Source organism: Lissotriton vulgaris, chromosome 2_1, assembly GCF_964263255.1.
Source record: "Lissotriton vulgaris chromosome 2_1, aLisVul1.2, whole genome shotgun sequence".
NCBI lineage: Eukaryota > Metazoa > Chordata > Amphibia > Caudata > Salamandridae > Lissotriton > Lissotriton vulgaris.
The window spans coordinates 393,429,647-393,451,814 of record NC_141687.1 but is presented as its reverse complement, the minus strand read 5'-3'; the positions used below and the strand labels follow the sequence as shown (position 1 = coordinate 393,451,814).

General features: G+C 44.6%; 1 protein-coding gene across 4 annotated transcripts in view; it reads left to right on the top strand.

Moving 5' to 3' along the window:
- TRAK2 (trafficking kinesin protein 2) overlaps positions 1–22,168 on the top strand; it is an 845,826-nt gene that overhangs the window by 290,433 nt on the left and 533,225 nt on the right. For all 4 annotated transcript variants that reach the window (XM_086955254.1, XM_086955252.1, XM_086955251.1 and 1 more), the window contains 4 exons: positions 6,227–6,454; positions 10,338–10,639; positions 14,269–14,547; positions 17,102–17,201. In XM_086955254.1, the coding sequence (XP_086811380.1) occupies positions 6,227–6,454; positions 10,338–10,639; positions 14,269–14,547; positions 17,102–17,201 (909 nt within the window). The remainder of the gene's footprint in view (positions 1–6,226; positions 6,455–10,337; positions 10,640–14,268; positions 14,548–17,101; positions 17,202–22,168) is intronic.

The following is a 22,168-nucleotide window of genomic DNA, read 5'->3' as shown; positions in this document are numbered from 1 at the left end:
CACTCTTGTGTTAGTGATCGAGGCCCTCCTCCACCCGCAGGTTTCCCTGCGCCTCATCTCTGGTGGTCCAGTGGACCTCTGTCTCCTTTCTCTCACTCTGCTCCTTCACACGTTTTTCTACCCTTTCCATCTTTCACCCTTCTGCACCTTTCTGCATCTCTGCTCTTTTGTGCCTTATTTCTGTCCATTTTCCCTTTCTCTCCCTCTGCTCCTTCACTCGTTTTCACTCGTTTTTCTACCCTTTCTATCTTTCACCTTTCTGCACCTGTGCTCTTTTTTGCCTTATTTCTGCCCATTTTCCCTTTCTCTCCCTCTGCTCCTTCACTCGTTTTCACTCGTTTTTCTACCCTTTCATATCTTTCACCTTTCTTTCCTTTTCTGCATCTCTGCTCTTTTGTGCCTTATTTCTGCTTATTTTCCCTTTTTTCTTTATCCCTTCTTTCCTCCCTTTACCTTTCCCCGCCGCTGCTGCCCCTGCGGCCCCTCGCCCCCCAGCGCGACCGGCCCAGCTCCTCTCCCCGCTCCCGCCTCCCAGCTGTCCAGCCCTCCCCGACCCCTACTTAATGGCGGCCACTGTGGGGACAGGCGAGCAAGACCACTGACTCATTGTCAGTGAAATTGCTCTCCCACCCTCGCAGCTCCACCATTAAGTGAGGTGCCCCTGCCCCTGCACCTTTGTGTTAGTGATCGAGGCCCTCCTCCACCCGCAGGTTTCCCTGCGCCTCATCCCTGGCAGTCCAGTGGACCTCTGTCTCCTTTCTCTCACTCTGCTCCTGCACACGTTTTTCTACCCTTTCTATCTTTCACCCTTCTGCACCTTTCTGCATCTCTGCTCTTTTGTGCCTTATTTCTGCCCATTTTCCCTTTCTCTCCTTCTGCTCCTTCACTCGTTTTCACTCGTTTTTCTACACTTTCCATCTTTCACTTTTCTGCATCTCTGCTCTTTTGTGCCTTATTTCTGCTTATTTTCCCTTTTTTCTTTATCCCTTCTTTCCTCCCTTTACCTTTCCCCGCCGCTGCTGCCCCCGCGGCCCCTCCCCCCAGCGCGACCGGCCCAATCCAGCTCCTCTCCCCGCTCCCGCCTCCCAGCTGTCCAGCTCTCCCCGGCCCCTACTTAATGGCGGCCACTGCGGGGACAGGCGAGCAAGACCACTGACTCATTGTCAGTGAAATTGCTCTCCCACCCTCGCAGCTCCACCATTAAGTGAGGTGCCCCTGCCCCTGCACTCTTGAGTGTTAGTGATCGAGGCCCTCCTCCACCCGCAGGGTTCCCTGCGCCTCATCCCTGGTGGTCCAGTGGACCTCTGTCTCCTTTCTCTCCCTCTGCTCCTTCACTTGTTTTCACTCGTTTTTCTACCCTTTCCATCTTTCACCTTTCTTCCCTTTTCTGCATCTCTGCTCTTTTGTGCCTTATTTCTGCGTATTTTCCCTTTTTTCTTTATCCCTTCTTTCCTCCCTTTACCTTTCCCCGCCGCTGCTGCCCCGCTGCCCCTCCCCCTCCCTAGCGCGACCGGCCCAATCCAGCTCCTCTCCCCGCTCCCGCCTCCCAGCTGTCCAGCCCTCCCCGACCCCTACTTAATGGCAGCCACTGCGCGGTCGTGCAGCGGCCATGGGCTGCGGGCGCGCCGCTGGTGCACCGAAGGCGCGTCAAAGGCAAGCACGTCTGCGCCCGTCCGCGACCAGCACCAGGAGCCCTGGACCTCCGCCCCGCCAACGCTACGACCCAGCAGCACTCCACGCACTCAACCCAGGCTGCAACAACAACTGCAAGCTAGCATCACCAGCCGACACCCATGGACCCTTCAGCTGTCACCGCTGCCGGCACACCTGCAGCTCCGCCAAGAACACTGATCCTGCACATCCCGCCCACAAGAACACAACCGAACCGAAGACCTGCAATGCATCCTCAAAGTCCGATCCCTCCACAAACACGCCACAGAAATCTGGGACCTCCTCGACAGCACCACCCTGGACCAACGCCACCTCGGGACCGGACATCGCCATCACCATTCCCCAAGGATACAAGATCTACAGGAAGGACCGCCCCACCCACCCAGGAGGAGGAATCGCCATCGTCCACAAATCCAGCCTCCGCCTGAGCACACTCCCTGACGAGTCCACAGAACTGATGGAACACCTTCACTTCAAGATACTGGCCAGCCCCACTGCCGCCCTCCGAGGAACCCTCATCTACCGACCCCCTGGACCCCCTGGACCCCGCGGACCCTTCGCCAACTCCATCACGGACATTATCTCCCCGCAGGCCATCGCATCCACCAACTATACCCTGCTTGGAGACCTCAACTTCCACCTCGACAATCAACTGGACCCCAACACCACATGCCTCCTGGACAACCTCCACAACATTGGACTCTGTCAGATCGTGACCGAGCCCACGCACTCAGCAGGACACACCCTCGACCCCCTATTCACTACAGGAAACTCCATCACCTTCAGCCACACCACCGAACTCCCATGGACCGACCATTGTTGCGTCCACTTCACCTTCAGAACACCCACCATCCACAGACACCAGCACCTGCTTCCACAAAGAAACTGGACCAAAATCACCGACGACCAGCTCATCTCCTCCCTCAACAACTCCACCCCAACCATCGCGGAAAACGACAACCCCACCACCGCAGCCCGAACCCTGCATAGATGGATCTCGGACAGCACCAACACCATAGCCCCCCTCAAGAAAAACAACAATACCCGTGCCAAGAAAGCCAGATGGTTTACCACCGAACTTCGAGAGTCCAGGCGCACATGCGGCCGTCTCGAAAAGGCCTGGAGAAACACCAAATCCACAGAAGCCCACAACAACTTCAGAGCCACCACCAACGCTCACCATCAACTCATCAGAGAAACAAGGAAAAAAGCGATTGAAGACAGAATCTCCACCCACGCACACAACAGCAAGGAACTCTTCAGCATCATCAAGGAGTTCGCCCAACCCACCAGCGAGTCTACCGACATCCCTCCCTCACAAGACCTCTGCGACAAACTCAGCACCTTTTTCCACCACAAAATCAAGAGCATCTACGACAACTTCGACGAATACAACCAACATACTGAACCCTCACCAACCACCCCCGACACCCAGAAACCAGCGATTGATGACTGGACAGCCCTCACCACCAAAGACACACTGAAGACAATGAAGTCAATCCACTCAGGGACCCCACGGACCCCTACCCCCACCACATCTTCAACAGAGCCGCTGACACCATCGCACCCATGCTCTGCCACACCATTAACCTCTTCCTGGCGACCTCCTCGTTCCCCGACGACTGGAAACATGCCGAGGTCAACCCCCTCCTGAAGAAACCCTCAGCGGACCCCACCGACCTCAAAAACTACAGACCCATCTCCCTACTCCCTTTCCCAGTGAAAGTCATTGAGAAAGCCATCAACAGCCAACTCGCCACATTCATTGAAGAACACAACATCCTCGACTCCTCCCAATCCGGCTTCAGAAAAAACCACAGTACGGAAACCGCCCTCCTCGCTGCAACAGACTACATCCGCACCCTACTGGACAAAGTAGAAACAGTAGCCCTCATCCTCCTAGACCTATCAGCGGCGTTCGACACAGTCTCCCACCGCACCCTAATACGCAGACTGTACGACGCAGGAATCCAGGACAAGGCCCTCGACTGGATCTGCTCCTTCCTCTCCGGCAGGACGCAACGGGTCAGACTCCCCCCCCCCCCCCCCCCCCCCCCCCCCCCCCCCCTTTCCTCTCAGACCTACCACCTGCGGAGTACCCCAGGGCTCATCCCTCAGCCCGACGCTCTTCAACATCTACATGGCATTACAAATGCAGTACATTTCACTTTGTCCAAACCTCTCTCCAGCAAACGGGCATTTGTAAAGACCTATATGTAAATTGATACTTGTATAGCGCACTACTCACCCGCAAGGGTCTCAAGGCGCTTGTACGAATACCGCTGTGGAACCCATCCTGGCTTTCCCTGTGAGGCGTCCACTCCTGGGCACCCCCAAGGTGGAGACCAGGCATCCTTAGCGTTGTGGGGGCCGTTGTGGAGATTAAGCACGCTATTGCCCAGAGTTGCAGAGTGGGGCTCCATGATTGGAATAGGCACCGAGGCGAGAATTATCAGGTCCGTGGAATTTTGAGCCCAAGACCCGCCGAGGCGGGGAATTGAACCCTGGTCCCGGGCTAGACCTCTGCATCAGGGTCTGCCGCTCTAATCATTGAGCCACACTTCTCCTATCAGTCCCAGGTTTAAGAGATTTGGGTAGCTTCACTTGTACACTAGAGTACATGTATTTGCACTGCATACTGTGTGCTCTCAGTCTGCTTTAACTTAAGCCTATTTTGTTTGGAAGATGTGATGTTCACGTCCTCTGCACTGATTTTAAAGTGCGGAAGACGTAAATGTCCTCCCACTAAAGAAGGAAATTCCATTTATGTTCGTACTAGAGGAATTTCCTTTTTAACGGTTGAGTTGTAAAAGAAGAGCTCCCTTGGTGCCCACAATATTGTTTTTTTTGCTTACTGTGATGTGAAGCGCCCCATACACATTTAAGTCAGTTTGTAAAAGCTGCCAGACCCTCTGTCTCTGCAGCCTCCATTGTGATGGCTACAGTCCCCTCCCTTTCCAATGGTACTTCTCTCTAGCAGATCTCAACTTAGGGACAGCCATAGGAGAGTGATTGCTGAGCAATGATTCCCCAAATAGACCACCAGGGATTTTGAAAGGTAGCTGTAGCAGCAACCAAGACATGGGCAATTGCACCCATCCACCAAGGAAGCCTTTCTGCCCAGGTAGATGTGGGATAGAAAACCAATAGGGTTAAATATTTTTAACAAGAATTAGATGGTGGGGGAGGCTGGCAGTTAATCCTGGCATCGGCTGTAGTCCCCCAACACTCACTCTTAAGGGCTAAACAGCCTTTCTGTCCCCACCTAGATTGGGAGATTTACCCCCAAAATATCCTCCCCGAGAGTGAGGGGGTAGCAAAAAGCACATTATACACCAGGGATAGATTAAAAATAAACAGGGTGTGGGGTTGGCGCGTCCTTGTACCGAGTCGCAGTCTACACCTCTAATGTATAGACATTCTTTCTGCTCCTTCCAAAGGGTAGATTGAGGGATTTACTCCAATGTGCCTGCTCTAGGGGGAAGCAGAAAAAGTGCTAAACACTAGTTTGTATTACAGAAGGTTGTCCAGGTGCAATGGCGTTTTGTGTTGGCTCTTTTTGCCACCCCCATATAGAGGTGGTGCACAGTCAGTATGACCCCTTTAGACAGGGCACTAATGTCCCACAGGAACCTTTCCCCTTGTGTCCCCCGCTCTTCAAAGAGAGGCCAATCTGCACCCAGTGAAAGACAGGGCCACACTTTCAACCCACAACAATGTCATTCACTGATATCCTCATCAACACTCAAATTAACTGTCAGAGTTTGTGCCAACGCCGAGGACAGAACTTGTTTTGTAATTGGGTACACTGTCTCCGACTGCATTGGGTGCATCTGATTAAGGGTGCACCACATCGCAAATGGGGACAATGCATAAGATCATTCAAGCCCTTGAATGTTGGATAAGAAAACGTTCTGAGATCACTACCCTAGATTCCCCTCGGTCTCAAAGTTTCTGAAATGCCCAGGATTGGTAGGGCTTCCTTGTTGCCAGCTGACCCAGAGTAGGCATAGTTAAGGCATTCATCATCAGTTTAAGTGCAAACAAATTGGTTTCTTTGGGTGTAGTTTTAACATATGAACTGCTATGCAGGAGTTGCTTTGCAGGGAAAAATTAGGACACCCAAGTCCTTGGGAGACTTAAAGCAGAAATGCAGATGATGGAGGGGGCAATAAGGAGACACATGTCTAGCGCATGAGTAGTAAACCATTATCGTTGGGTGTCCCTGGGGAGGAGTACATCCGGCAGTCATGCATTCTGTGGCGTATTGAATAGGGCCTCCACGGCAATATGTCTTTTCAAGAAAAGAGCCACAGTAGGTTTGCCTAAAGATGCATTCTCCTCACTGTTGTTGGGATCTTGCATTGTAGGAGGTAATAAGTTAAGAGGATGTTTTTGTATTTTTTTTTTACTTTATATGTAAATTGTTCACAGTCCTTAATAAAGGAGCTGATACATTTCACCTAAGAGTCTTTACAAATCATTTAATGTTAACGTATTCTGGTATATTACTTAATTAATCTTGTTCTTTTTTTTTTTTTCTTTTCTTTTCCAGGGGCATGCATAAACGGGTCTTTGACACTGTCAAGGTGGCGAACGATTCTACACGCTGTCGCTCTGCCTCATACCCTCCTCCTCTACCAATCCCAGGATCCAATCGCTCTTGTGTTATGACTGCTAAGCCTTTCGAGTCTGGTTTTAAACCATCTGAGAAAGGAAATGGGATTATTCACTGCAACGTAAAGGAACAAGCAACAACCAAGAACGAGGAAGTGCAATCAAAGTAGGAGCGACTTTATCACTTATGTTGTATACTTTAAGGTGGGTTATTGGTGGGGATGACAAGGCTAACTGATAGAAGTAACCTTCTGCTTCCAAGCCGCAGGATTTGCATGGAAGCCTAAGGTATCCTTGGATACCTTCGGATACAGAATTCCGAGGTAGCATCATTTATAAACATGTGCTCACTGTAGTTCAAAGTAACAGTGCACTAAATATTAGCTAGTATTGACCTTTTATTTTAATTCTTACCTCGATTACAAATTCAAAATATAGAGTTCGGTTCAACCGTCTGCATGAAGCTCAACACATAAGTTCTCTAACGGAATTGTGTTTGAATATGTTTGTAGTCATTTGTGCTGGTACGTATATATGCAGTACCTGAAACGTTCATTCTCTGACACACAATATGCGTGGATTCACATATCCTGTGTGCTCGGATCAAGCACTTACAAAATCTTTAGAGTTTTGACATCCTAGGATTTTACAATTGTGTTTGGTCTTTTTAATGTTGAATTGTCTACGAACGCACAGGGCATTAAGGCTGATTTAGGTTTCTTCAAAGCTTCTTAGCGGGAAGTTCTCTAGTCAATGCCTACATTTTATAAAACATACTTTTAAGATGTGTATTTTCTTTTAAAGTGGTATCTGCTTCCATTGTATTATCTCTCTATTTTACCTGTTATTATTTGTCTTTAACACGGATTTGTATTTGTCACTAGTCGGGTATTTTATTTATAGCGAAGCACAATGTTCCATTTTAATAATTGTGCAAGTTTATAATTCCTATTTTTGTGTGCACCCTATATCCTCTGCAGCTATAGTAAAATAGCACCCATAGGTTCAGTAGTAATTGACATTTCTTTCTCTTTGGTCCATTCTTAAGTGAGTACTGCTAGGTGTTTCCTACAAATCCTAAAGCACGTTTTAAAGAATGTCAAAAGGCTATTACTGAGAGATCAACAATTATTTTTCATGTAACACTCTTCAAATTACCATTCTTTTTAATATTGTGAGGTGTTGCTGTGTAGTTATCCCGGAGAATCCAAATATTTTAAATATCTCATGATAAAGAATAATTTGCTACTTATACACTAGTGCATTTTGGTCTAGGTTCTGTGCTCTTTGAATGCGAAACGTACGTTGCCATCTACTGTCTTGAATGATATTAGATATTGTTCCTCCAGACCCAAAAGAGATGTTGTGATATTCGCAATTGTGGGCAGGCTGTCTCTCAATTGTTGTTTTCTATTCAGGAATTTACCAAAGAATCAGATCTCATTACTGGCCGATTTTTCCTGGTTCAAATACATGCCCTTCTTCGATATTGCTACACATACATACCTTCAAGGATAAACATGAGACCTGGGTCCTGAAGAAAGCTATATACCCTGGATATGGCTCTTGGATGGGCTGAAACAGTCAACAAAATATGAATAGTGGATAACAATTGCTAAGTTGTTAACCCTACAAAAGGAAGACTTCTGTAACACAGATGTCCTTGATATATAACCTACAAGATTTACTTACAAACACAGAATTTAAAAAGCAGTAGAACATCTCTACACAGAGACTATGAACACTCCAAGACTCCTATAGAAAGCTTCCACTTGTGGAGCCCATCCTAGATAAACTAACCTGTCCAAGGTAGGCCTGATAGGTTTGCCGAAGCACGCCACCTTGGTGGCCGATGCGGATATACATACATGCCAAGGGTATTTATAGTTCACCTGCCCCTGTCATTCCCTTTGTGTTTAATCAGTAACAGAGATGAGATATGCTATGATAGACCATCCACAAGCTCACTTCTCCTTGCTTTATTCATGCTGTTGGCTATTGAGTTTTACATGCGGAGCACTGTGATCAGTTGTGTATTATAAATACAAGACTGCAACAGCCCCCTGCCATCTTTTTGGTTCTAAAATTGTGTATCCTTAAATCTGGTCTGTCCATTGCACTTTCAAAGCCTGCAGATAGATCTTCATGCCGATGGACTTCCAGGAGTTAAGTTGGGGGCCCAGTGTGGGGACTTATTTATTAGCATTAGACAAGATAGATCAAATATAAACGTCTACTAAACTTAAATAAACTTAGAAGCATTTTCCTTTCCCTAAGTGCCTTCTTGCATGCCTGTCCTAGTCTCAGCCTATTCCCAACCACCTCCTCTTACTAGGAGTAAATCTGTACTGGTTGTAATTCACATCTGGGTTCACATGCAATTTTGCAGCCTGGTTCGTGGATTCTGATTAACTCTAAACCTTTGCTTGATATATTTTTCGAGGTCTGGTATAGGAGTTATTTCCTGAATTTCACCTAAAGCAAACCTGGCTGACCCTTTAGACTTTTACTTTTCAGTAATGTTGTCGCTGGATTTTATAGTAGTAGACTAACTGTTTACTTGTAACTATCGTACTTGTAAGAATCCATCTGCGACCACAAAGCCAGAGTAGCTTCCAGCTCGCACAGCAAAATCGGATCTGGATCTGATGTGGGGCCTGAACAATTCTTGAAGACCAAATATAAGACCAGGTCATATTCCAAGAAAAAAATCTTCATTTCTCAGTTGGCACCAAAACGCAAGTCTTTATTTGGTAGAATGGAAAGGGTTTTCATTGTAAAAATTAACTTGGTACTTGATGCAGTAATACTGCTTTGCCCAATTCAGTGCATCACTTGATTACAATAACATTTCACGTTGAACAACAAAATATTAAAATGTGTTACATTGTTTCCAGGTGATCAAATACTATATACATTTGTCGAGTGTGCTGCAAGGTAATCTCTTGTAAAGCAATAAACAGATATAGATACAAATGTTGTGACCCTATGCCGCCATGACTGGTCAGTGAAAATCTCAATACTGTGCAGAGAGGATTCATGGAAATCTGAGAGTGATACAAGACCATGTGAATTACACAAATGTTCTGGCCAAATGATAATAACACATATATTCCCAGAGTGATCACCAGTCCATTGCTTTCATGTCTAAAAACTCAAATTTACATTATTTCAAGTGTGCTGTTTCTAATATGTTGGATAAGCTCGGTTAGGTAGATTACCAAGACCAAATTATTTCAAACAATTAAAGAGTATATAACCACATTACATTTCATTGTCAGGATGCATGACTACTTTTCAGCTTCAAGGTAAATGTGGGCAGCCTCCCATTCCACAGAGATTTTTATCTTCTTACTTAAAATGTAAAATATGTTTGTAGTACAATATTTCACAAAAATGGTCTGATCTTGTTCCACTCTTTAATTTTGTCGATAGCTCACCCTGTTTCCCCTTTCTCAAGAAATCTTACCACTCAAACTTTGAAAGTAAAATTATGATTACACTTAAAAGAACGTCTATAACCCATTGCTGATTGGAGGTACAAACCGGGAAACAGCACGTGAAATATCAGGGTGGGATGTAGAGCAGTATAAAATGTATATTAAAAATGTGCAGCAAGGTACTGCTCAGCTCGTAGAAGATGTCACTCAAGACACAAATGTATTCCGAGAAAATCAAATCTCACAATTTCATTTAACTTAGTTGTTGCTCTGAGGATGCAATGGACGCATCAGTGTCCTGCGTCTTCAACAGTACATGGAGTGTTGTGTCCCCCTTGGCGACGCAGGGATTAAGTTAAGCTGTAGGTGTAGGTATAAGTATGGTAAGAAATTGGTATTTTTTTTTGTAGCTATAGCCAAACCCGTCTTTACCTTTGTGGCTCACTCATCACTAGATGCAAAACTGAAACTGCAACAGTCCTAGTTTCAAATTTGCACCTACTTTACTAATAAGCTATTTGCTCAGCCTGTGATTGTCACTCGTGCTATGTTTCATAAACCAATTCTGTAACGTATACATTTTTTTGGTATTTTTTTTTTCTTTAACAGAGATGCTCCAAAGCTGAGTAAACCAGGGGTTCCTTGGGCGCAGGACATAGCTATGGCCCTACACAGGCTCTCTCTCCGCCGGCAAAACTACCTGAGTGAGAGACAGTTTTTTGTGGATGAGTGGGAACGTCAAAAAACAGTGATGGAGGATGAGAAGGAAGACTGCAGTGGATGCAGCACACCCAATGGGAGTGTCCTGTCCATTGCAACCTACCACTCTGAACTCACAGACTTTTCTGCAACATCCAGCTGCCTGCGCTCACTCCTACCTGAGAAGCTACAGATTGTCAAACCTCTCGAAGGTAAGGAAGCTGCCTCCGCCTCCTTATAGATGAAAAAGCCACCGAGCCAGATGTTGTACCTCTCGCATTTGTATACACATGTTTCATTAAAATGACAGTTGTGTGGCTCCGTTGTGGCTAGCGCACAACATCTGTTTTTATCCAGAACAGTATCTTTTTTTAAATGTATTTACTTATTTTAACTTTTTGTACACCCACAGGTAGGAGCTAGTTATGTTATGTTACGTTAAATGTTTTTCTAAAGTGCACAGCTGCCCCAGCCTAGGGGCGTCCCGGCGCCCCTTGTGCTAAGCATTCTCATTTCCTCATACTGTCGCAGGCATAAGATACTGTTGGCATGTACAGTATAGCCAACAACTCCCCTGTGTACTTGGCACTCCAACCGTGTAACTTGTCATTCAGTCAGGGTTTGCTCTAGGACATATTATTGGTATGTGTTCCAAAACTGTATGGCACAAAACAATCAATGTCTAGTCCGTGATACTGTTGACGCACATCTCAGAAACTTCGATCAGTTAAAATAAAGAAAATTACTAAGATACTACCGTCTTTAAGAGCCATAATATATACCCAATGCGAAAAGGAAGTTAACGTTAAATTATTTATTCTTGTCTTGGGTGCTGTATCTGTAAGTGTTTTATGTTGTGATCGCAAAAACTGAAAACTTCAGATCCTTTTGGAACCTTTCGGCGCAAACTAGCTTCCCAAGCGTAGAGTATCAGTCAATCCATCAAAAGCGAAGAATGGAATTATAATAGAAGTTTGTACGTTTTTCTGAAAAATCTCCTAGTTTTTCCACAATTCTATCCCATTGCCTAAACATGTTGGTGGTGACTTCTAAATTGCAATGCTAGTCCCATTCACCCTGCCAACGAGGTGAAGAGTTCTTAAGGCAATAGGCTGCTTTTGGTTGGCAAATGCAGATGCTGAAATGTGGAGGATCAGTGAACTGGAATCTCATGACGTCTGATTACAAGATGGGCTAGGAGCACAGTTCACCAAGCTTGTAGTGAGAGCTTACACCTTGGCTTTTAGCGCAGTGTTGTTTCACTTCAGGGGCTTTAAGTGTTTGGATGAGTCAGCATCTTCCTATGTTAATGGAACGCACAGGAAGAGGGGCATCCACTGTTACTGGCATAGGATGGGTCCACTGGGGTCACAGTCACACCAACACCTTCACTGTGAGTCCAGCTCAGGTTGTTCTACATACTTGACTGAACACTATACTGAGAGGAAGGAGGAAAAGACAGTTTGTTTTAGACTGGGAAATGCAGATATAGGTGCAGTCGGACGTTAAAGAGGGTGGGGGTCACTCGGTGCTAAGGAGGATTTTGGTGGTGTCTCACACTTGGCGCACAGGCTGAGATCAACTTTGGGTAGGGTAGTGTGTATTCTTTTCAAAGACTATCTGCAAGCTCCATTTGATGTTTAGACCTCCATACCCATTGGTTCGATCACGTCTCGAAAGTTCATTGTCCCACACTGAGAGTACTACATGAGTCAATAGGATCATACTTTAGAACTGAGCAATAAGCTCATGTCCTCAAACATAAGGCATGGCCTCAGACAGCCCTCCAGTGCTTTCCTTTATGTTTGATCATTTCATGCTAACACTAGTCCGCTTCCAACAGAGCTGTCATCTCAAACTATATTTACAGGCTCTCAGATTATTATGTAAATCAAGACTTAGCTTGTTACAGATGTAAACGATGTTATTGTTTAAACATTATTAAACAATGTGAGAATACAAAAGGAAAGATTCCATAGGGACAAATTGAGAGTCTGATAACCTGCAAATTGAACATGTTGCTTTGTTTTCGAATTTTTTAAATAGTAGCTGGCTTGCCAAATGCTCCCTCTGACGAGAAGCTCAAGATAGAAAATATATGTAACTGTTTATACAGGCATCGCAGATTATATACTTTGGATATATCTGTGGGGACACAGTTCTGCAAGCTTGCAAGGTAGACTCTACTCAAGTTTGCCCGTGGTCATTCATCTTTGTCCTTCAACAGGACTGTTTGTCACAGAGTGCAGTATTTACTGTACCTTGACTGTTGTTCTTAGGGCCAGGGTTAGCTCCGGTCACAGCCTACAAGGTAATCTTCTTTCTCAAGTGCATAGCCGCTTCAGTGGATCCTCAGGTTTGTCAAGCTTGAATTCAGTATCTGGGATATTAGTGATAAGATTCTGCTTCTGGGAAGCACTGAGCACCAGCTTTCCTGTACAACAACTCCTTAAAATGTTACCAACTAAGAGCTCCCGAGGGCCAGTACTTATCCAGAGTCCAGGCTACTGATGAGAAGCCAGTGTCTAATCAAGGTTCAGGATTGGAGACCATAACCAGTAAAGGTAGTTGGTACTTTTTAGGGCATGCCTAGTGTAGGAGAGGGGCAAGTGAGGGCAGTCAGTATTCAGTTGATTGTGTACTGGCCGTCCTAAGTCCATATCTGCAAAACCAGTTGGTGAGAGTGGCGTGGGGGTGGAGGGGTTGAGTGGCGGGAGGGTCAGCTGGTGAGCATCCCAGAGGCCGTTGCTGTACTTAGGAGAACGATGGAAGAAGATTCCAGACAGGTTAAAAATATTTGAAAATACTCCAAGGTACAGACTGAAGATGAAACTACTTGAAGAGGCCACCTTCACGACGACCGACCAGTGTTGTTCATAGAAAGTGCCTACTAAAGTACACCATCTTTACAATACACATAGCATGCATGTAGCTTTCAACATGAGGACAATGAGGGGCACCAGCTAAGTTTACTAGAGGCTCCCATTAGGCCCCTGTTAATAAGGGCCAGGTAAGAAAAGGTGTGTTCCTCGTGCTTTAGAAGATATGGCCACCATTAGTTTTTCATAGCTGGGCGAGGATGAGATACCTTTCTTGACTTGAGATGGGAGTACACTTTAGGTGCATTGCAAATCTAAAAGTTCAGCGTAGACCTAAACCTGACGTGTCCTTAACAATCTCGAGGGCAAAACTTGATTATAGATAACACAAAAATGAGGCAGATAGGGACATCTCATTTTAGTTTTCTCACTTTCACCATCATCCTGTCTTGCTCGTGATATTACTTTTTAAAACATTTCAACTCCGAGCAGCATTTCTCTGATCTGACCTTGCCTTTTTTTAATTAAATATGAATGGAAATTTGAATTTATAGATTGGTCTGTTTGCCTCTACAGTAGTGTTGATTGTCAAGTATGTGAGTCTCGGTTTGCTTATATGTTATGTGAAAACTGTGTGCTTTGTCACTTGCCAGTTCCTCATAGATGCAGGGGCAATCATTTAGCTCCTAATGTTTGCACTCCATAACTTTTCCTGTTGTATATGTATAAAGAAATAAGTTAATTCTGGTAGTGAAAAGTCCTTTTTTGTTTTTTTGTTGGTGTTCTGCACATCCAATCGCGGTGCATCACTATTCCATTCCCAGTTTTGTTCTTATTATTAACATTTTCAGAATACATGGTTTCTGTCCTCCATTACCATAAATGTTGTGATGATATTCAATCTAAATTGTTGTTTCTCCATTTCCCACTATAAAAAAGTTATTGTTTTCTCAATACCTTAAATACCATGAAGGATTCCCTGTACCTCAGTTTTAATGTTGTCCTTGATTGTCTTCCTCTAGGCTCTCAAACTCTTCATCAATGGCAACAGCTTGCTCAGCCCAACCTAGGCAATCTCTTAGATCCACGCCCTGGTGTGGTGACTAAAGGCTTTAAACCATTGGCCGAGGATGCAGTATACCACCTCTGTGATTTAGAGGAGGATGAGGAGGACGAGAAGGATGAAGGCATCATTTTTCAGGTGCAAGATCACTGCTTGGAGGACCAAAAGCCACCTATGCCAAAAACAACTGCTAGTATATTCCTCCCACCCAGTACAACTGCATCAGTTCCAGTGACTGGTAAGTTGGAGTGGTGCAGCACAGACTGATACACCATTTACTTTCACCTTCCTCGAGACTGGAACTTTGTGCTTTGGATCCGCTTTAGATTATGTGGAGGTTTTATTGTATAGGACCAAGAACCCTAACTAGACCTGAGGCATAACCTGAGTACTTAATGAGGATGCTGTAAGCATATAACTCCGATAATTTATACCTTACTTTTGTCTCTCCAAGCAGATCCCATCAGGAGAGAGACTGCTGAGTTTACTAAGACATCATTTGGGGATGATGGATTATTGGAAACTGTAGATGTGGCTTTGAAAGTTGGATAGGGAATGCTGTGTGTCGGTGGTAAACACACAGCTTCTGTCTTGAGCAATCCAAGAACTGCCTCTCAATCAGACTTGGTTAAATCACATTGTAAAGTCCTCTGTTGCTACTCATTTGCGACTTGGGACATCAATACTGTATGTATAAGCAACTAGAATTAATCAGAGCCATAGAGGTGTTCAAAGGGGGGCATATAAAAATCTTGGCTCATGACCTGTGGTTTTACACTAAACCAGTAAAATGCAGAAACCATACAATTGGAGTCTTTTTAATTTTTTGATACCTAAATTCTAAAATGCATCTTAATTGAAAATAGCAGTGTGGGATCTCAAATATGTGGGTTTTAATTCTACCAGTGGTTCAGAAGTTTCTCCATCACAGGATCTTCATTGATGACCAATATCTTCACCTATCCGAGAGATCCCAGAACGTTTCTAAACAAAGAAAACGTCCCTTCTACCTACATTTTTACATGCTATTCTAAAGACAAAAATAATAAATTTTCATTTGAATTGAAAGACAGTTAAACATACCCAGTTCTTTCTAATTTATTTTTCAATTAAAAACAAGAACCCTAGAATGGAATTAAATAGCAAATAATCTTAAGAGGTGAAGAAAGGTAGCAGCTCCACTGCCCATTAATGCATTGCAGTGGCAGTTGCTGATCAGTTTGATCTTCGTGTCCTGGGCTCTGCCTTTTTTCATCTTTTTTCTGACTCAAAAATTACGTCTTTTGCATTGTTTTGCCTTTGTTCAACATCTTTAGATATTACCCGTTTTTGCTTGCCTTTTCTTTCAAAAAGGCTTTAATTTTGTTCTTTATAGATCCCTTGCTCAACTATCAGGTCTCACGTTTCTAGTAATCAGAGGCCATAAACATAAAAAGCTCAATAAGCAAGCCCACTTTAATCATTGGCTCTCTTATACATGAAGGGATGGCATGTTGCTTTATCTTTATTCTTTTTTTGTTTGTTTTCGTAGTCACCCATGTATTTTTAAACTATGTCTTCACTAATTCAGTGCCTTTTCTATGCACCAACAATAATCCGTTTTTCGAATGATGTGCATTAAAAGGTGAAATGGTTTCTATGCTTTTTATAAGTACGCCTGCCCGCTAGGAAACACCAGTGTTATTCCATTAACATGCACCAGGGTATTTATTTATTTATTTACATGACATTTTTATCACAAGCGGTTTGCTTTCATGTGTGTGGGCGGCAAGTCTTTTTTTTCTTATTTTTGTGGCATAAGTTTATAATAATTTGTAAAAAAAATCACACCAGTTTGCCAAGGCCCAGACCAGTTAGCATTTCCAAAGAAATTCTGCAGGCTGCAACCTTTCAATCATTTCCTTGTTGTTGTCTGACCATATTCATGCTAACACCAGTCTCCTTCCAACAGAAGCTGTCATCTCAATCGATATTTGCAGACTTAGTTACAAATGTAAACCCTATCAATGTTTAAACATCGCTAACGATGTGGCTGATACAAAAGGAAAGATTGGCTATGGACAAAAGTGAGAGAGGCTGATAACCTACAAACGTAACATTTTGTATTGTGTTGACTTTTTTTAATAGTGGCAGGCTGAATAATTGCCAAACATTCAAAAGAGTTCAAGATAGAAAATATCTATAACTGCTTATGCAGATATCGAAAATAATATACTAACAATTTAAGTAGTCTGACAGTAAGAATGATAGATGGGCGGGTTAGGTACTTTTGTAGGTGCTTTTTGATTAAACATTGTAGGGAGTATCTTTCTACACATCGTAATGGCAATCAACAAAAAAGTAGTGTGATTTATTGCCATTGGTATAGGTCTGTATTTTCTGCTACTAGGTGTTTCATTTGCTCCGTTATTATCACTGTAGTCTGGACCAGAGGTTTTCAGTGATGTCTACAAGAGCTTGAGGCATGCTTAATTTTGGAGACATCCATCAGATAAATGTACATATGATGCAGCTAATTGGCTACCAGTGACATAGGTGTTCTCCGGAAAATCTAGCAAAGCTTCTGCCCTTTGGTCTAGTTTTAACACGTTGTTAACCTGCACATTTAAGTTTGTTGATGTTTTTATGAATCTTTTGACACTTTGTTATATATTTAGTAGTCCTGCTTTGAAATGTGATAGACCTAAAAATCAGTGTGTCCCATATGGGTGTTGGTTGTATCACAGAGCCACTAATAATTTTTCTGACCGCACATATTTTCTTTGCATAATTTGTCACATCTTTTATTACAGCCTCTAACCCTGGGAAGTGTCTATCCTCCACAAATTCTACCTTCACTTTTACAAACTGTAGGATACTGCACCCATCGGACATCACTCAGGTTACTCCCAGGTAAAGAGCGTCTCCTCGATCAGATAACCTTAACATCACTTCTTTGTTTGCTACTTTGTTGTGCATGTAGTTCTGCTCTCTGCAAATTGGCATAATGACGTTGAAGTAAGTCCTTCGGTCCACCACGTTCATTACAGTCGGAGTCATGATCTGAGATGTGCACCAAACAACCTCACAGGAACCTATATGATATTGTTCCAACAACGCGGAGGAAAACAGTGGCATAGAAAAAGCACCATGTGCTTTAATGCAAACATTGACCGTTCACTTTTATGGTGGTAAAAACAAGCTAGAACTAGAAGGTGGGTGCAGCGGATCACTCAAACTCCTGTACCCTAGTTTCTTTGCACCTGCTGTACTATTGATAGCTACGCCCTGGGGAAAAACAAATGCATACTGTAGTTCATGGTGGACTCATTTTATACCTTTGTAAGTAGTTCTTCTCCTTGAAATTCCTCTGATATTCACTAATATCTCCGCACCTGCGCAAGATCCTAGTACACAACTCTTAAAGTGGATTTCATATGCTTCCCTGACTAGTTCATAAAAAGAAACCTGCTCAATCAGCAGCATTTACAATTCTTTTAATCCATTTGGACAAAATGGTAAAATTACGGTACAGTTGGTTGAGAAACACCAACTAAATAGACTAAATAACCTATAATTAAAAAAACAGCGAATTGTGCTACAATGTAAACAGTACACTTCGTACCAAAATAAATGTCTCCTAAAGAAACTTATCACCCTGCAACATTCCACCCTGGCCAGCAAGGTGACCGGCATATTTGTTCACTCTGTGAGAAAGATCCTTAATATAACCCTGCTTTATTTCAAGCATTTTTTGACTATTAACACCAGATGTCTGGTGTTTTTCACCTTCATTCTTCGTCTTAGAATGCTTCCTGTCTTTTGAAAACTTTTTCTGTGGGTTTTCCCCATTTTTCTAGAGATGTTTCTCCACCCTAGGTTTTCTGGCCACTATGCTGGCGTATTTTGACAAATGTCAAGTTTTGGGGAATATGTCAAGGAATGATTACTATGATGTCTACTGCTTCAGGGAGGAGAGGTTCCTGTTCCACCCTCTCTCCTTTGCAGCATACCGCTTCTGCCACTTCAGGAGGTGAGTGGGCAGCAACTCGTCCCAATCCTGGTTGACATTGAGGACCAGGAGGTTACATTTTCCAGTGCAGACAATTTAGTTTTCATAGGTTTATGACTCGCAGGCCAAGGAGGAGTCATTGATGTAGAACTTCACCTCTTTATTAATGTTCTGCCTTACCTTGCTCCTCTGTTAGGAGCTTTCACCAGCTTTTCAAGAATCTACTCGTAGGAGTTCTCTGATAAATGATTTTGTCTCATTTCTTGACTTTTCTAACAAGGCTGTAAGGAAGTTCAATTTACAGGCCACAGTTGAGGAAGTCAATAATACCGTTGTATTTGAAATGATCCAAATGAAGCGACAAGCTTATCAAATTGTTACTTTGGCCCCAGGATTAAGGGAACTCGTCACGTAGACCTTCACTAATACTTTCTTAGTACAAGCAGTCAAAGCGGGTTCTAGAAAATAAATTTAGACCTATAGCATCAGATCCAACGTTTCTTAAGGTAGTTTGTGCTGCAAAGAAGAAATTCAATGCATCATTGTTAACATCTTTCAAACCTCCAGAGAGGGAGGGGGAGAGTAGAAGGTGGGATACCTATGCCAAAGAAGATCTGTCAATCACCAAAAGGCATCATTAAAGCTGCTAGTTTTGCAGTGTGATAATTTTATGGATTCAGGTGCTGTGTATTATTCTGCCATTTAGTGATTGGTTAAGGAATTAATCCCCTTTTAATAATTTCCCCGGTCTATTTTGGGGGGAGGGGGGGTTGTATTCAACCATTTGGTGCTATTTCTCGTTTATTTACATCAGAGAGAAGAGCAGCATTAAAACAGACAAAAGTGAATAACATCAATGTTTTTCAAGAATGACATCTGCCTCGTGGGTCGGAGAATGATCAAGGTGTTTGGAGCACACCTCATTTAGATTTTGGCCCAACTGCCAGCATAAATTTGCTGAGATGGAAATACACGATGTGTGCTACCTTTGCCTGCAAAAAGGGGTGCGTGCATGTGCTGAGTTCCAGCTGAAGACCTTTAAAGCAAGAGAGAATTCCAGAAAAGCATACTATTCCATGGCACAGTCTTTTTACATGCAAGAGTTGCTAATAGAGTTGTGCTTGTTGAGCAACTTTGAAACCCACAAGGATACAGAGATGTTGTAAGGGGAAGGCTGCAACTCTGTAGAAATTGGCAAGGCAGAGACGGAAAGAACACTGAAAAAGATGCAGAAGAAAACAGACTCCAGGAAATGCCAAGTAAAACACTTTATACTGGTTTGCATAAGGTGAGCCTTTGTCTAAAGTAGCATGGTGGGCTATAAACAATGGACTGGAATGCCTCCACCAATTGCTTAAATTAATTCAATCATTGCAGCCATCACCTTGTTATTGTAGTTGATCCCTCAAGTGCGACATATATGCCCAGACGTGGGTCCCATGCTCACCGTGCTATAGGCCACCAGCTATACCTCACTGACCAGACCTAAGTAGGTTGAAATGGTCTGGGGTTGCTTGAGGTCCCTTCTGGAGGGGACCTCCCTGGCAGTTCAGAATGGACTGTTCCTATGAGGGGCAGGGTCGGTACTGATTTGCATAAGGAAGGCCTTTGTCTAGAATGGCCTGGTAGGCGAAAAACAATGGACTGGAATGCTCCTGAGCGTTTGCTGGTGGCTGAGATTAATTCAAGCATTCAGATTATCACCTTGTTGTGCACGTAACAGAGCCAGGCACACCATGTTCAAGCCAAAATCTTCAGACTTGAATCTTTCAAAATCTGCCTCACTGCGGAAACCTTTGCTGAATGAATGACTGGCGGAAGACGAATGACCGGCGGAAGCCAAATGACCCAATAGGTACAAGCATTAACATGCTGGAGGAGGCAGGCACTCTGAATTGGCCTTCAAAGGAGAAGACTTACAAAAGAGCAGCTTCGGCACAAAGAAGCCTGAGATGCTAGATGGCAACCAAAGGCCCTCCACGTTGAAAGAAAGAAGCAGTATCGGAACCTTTCCAGGTAGAAGAACCAACAGAAAACTGGCAGCTTGGGTAATGCCCGCTCTTCCACATCCAAACATTCAGTCCCTGGTAATCTTAAAGTCTACAGTGCCCTCATTAAAAGGGCAGCAGACTCTTATGGAGGAGGAAACGGGAGCAGACTTTCCTACTGGAAGCACTCACACCATCCCAAAAGAGGAGTCCATTCCTACCGATAGTGCCTGGGATAAAGGGCAGTGTGGTTCCTGATTATTACAACATCACATAGGAGAGAAAAGACTCAGATTGTCACTGGTCCTCATCTCGATAAGGACAGCAAACAAGTGAACGCGGTGGCCCGAAAAATGTATAGGTCAGCGGCGACGTGGTGATGCAGTGCAAACTCCAATGTGCCTCTAAACCGATATGCCCACCTGCAATGGGATGAAATCGAGGGCTCTCATGCAGCACCTGCCAGAGGAATATAAAAGTAGGTAAAAATGGTGATACGGTAGACCAATTGCATTGCAAACCTCTGCCTGATATCTTCAATCCATGCTGGATGTGTCCAGCCGCAACTGTAGGAGACACACCAGGCTAATGATTTTGAGCAAGAGGTACAAGCCCTGGTAATCAACATGCCGTTCACCGCGGATAGCCTCTTCGGCAGTATAGTGGACAATGCTTTGCTAAAGCAAATCTGGTTGTGCAGTACAATTGGTCTTTTTGCGTAGGAATTGCCTTAAGGAAAAGACTACCCGCAAACAGAGCTCTGCAGCCTATAACTTTTCACACCTCCTTCACACCACTGAGTGCCCCACAAAGTTCATCCTAGCAGTGGCAGTATGAGCCCCCATTGTTACTCACCTTCGGAGGGAGAGCCAGAGGAAGAACTACCCAGAGAGGGTCGGAACCTTCCAGCAATTGTCTTAGCTACTAACTTCCTCCTTTGCAAAACACCTGTAGGAGGATGAAAGGGGATGGGGGGAGGGTCGGGAGGGGGGTTAAGAGTGAAAAAAAAAATCACCTTCGACCCCCATCCCCTAGAGCCATTGTTTTTTATAAAGGGGAGGGTGCATGTGACCCACATGCCTGAGCCTTCTGAGGCCCTGGGGACCCCACCCCTCAGGACCACTCCTTTAAAAAAATGAGGAGGGGGCACACATGGCCCTTCTCCCAGTGCGATTTCAGCCCAAGGACCCAATCCCATGTAGCCTGGTGCCATTTTCAGGGAGTGGGGGGACATGCAGCCCCTCCACCGTGGGTCAACTTCAGCCCTGAGGATCCATCCCCAGAGGCCCTGTGTCATTTTCAAGTGGGAAGGGTACACGGTCGCCCTCCCCAGGGCCAACCGATTCCATCCCACTGGGCTTGTGTCATTTTTAGGGGGAGGGGGGCATGTGCCCCATCTCCCCATGCCAATTTTGGCCCCGGGACCCCATCCCTGGATGCCCTAACCTGTTAACGGTGGATACCCTGGTGCCTACCCAGGGCACTCACCACACTATCGTTTGGGGTCTGCAGAGGGAGCCCCAAGGCCCTCACAGCCCTAGCTGGCTCCCTGCATACAGCGGGCGCTGGCATTGCTCCAGTTTGCAGGGCGCAGCTCCTAATGCTACGCCCTCCCAGCAGTAGCAATATGTTTCCCTGCAGGCTGGGAAACAGATCAAAAGTCTACTCCCAGTGGGCAGGCTCGGTTTCCAGCTGCTTTGCCCTTTTTAGGTCTCTTCGAAAAATCCTACCGCTACTTCCCTTACAGGCCCGGGCTTTGGTAGTCAGATAAACCATATTGAGCAGACTCGACTACTGTAACGCCCTCCTGCTTGAGTCACCGGGTCTGCTGCTAGATAGACTTCAAAGATTGCAGTCTGCTGCCGCCAAGCTGGCTCTTG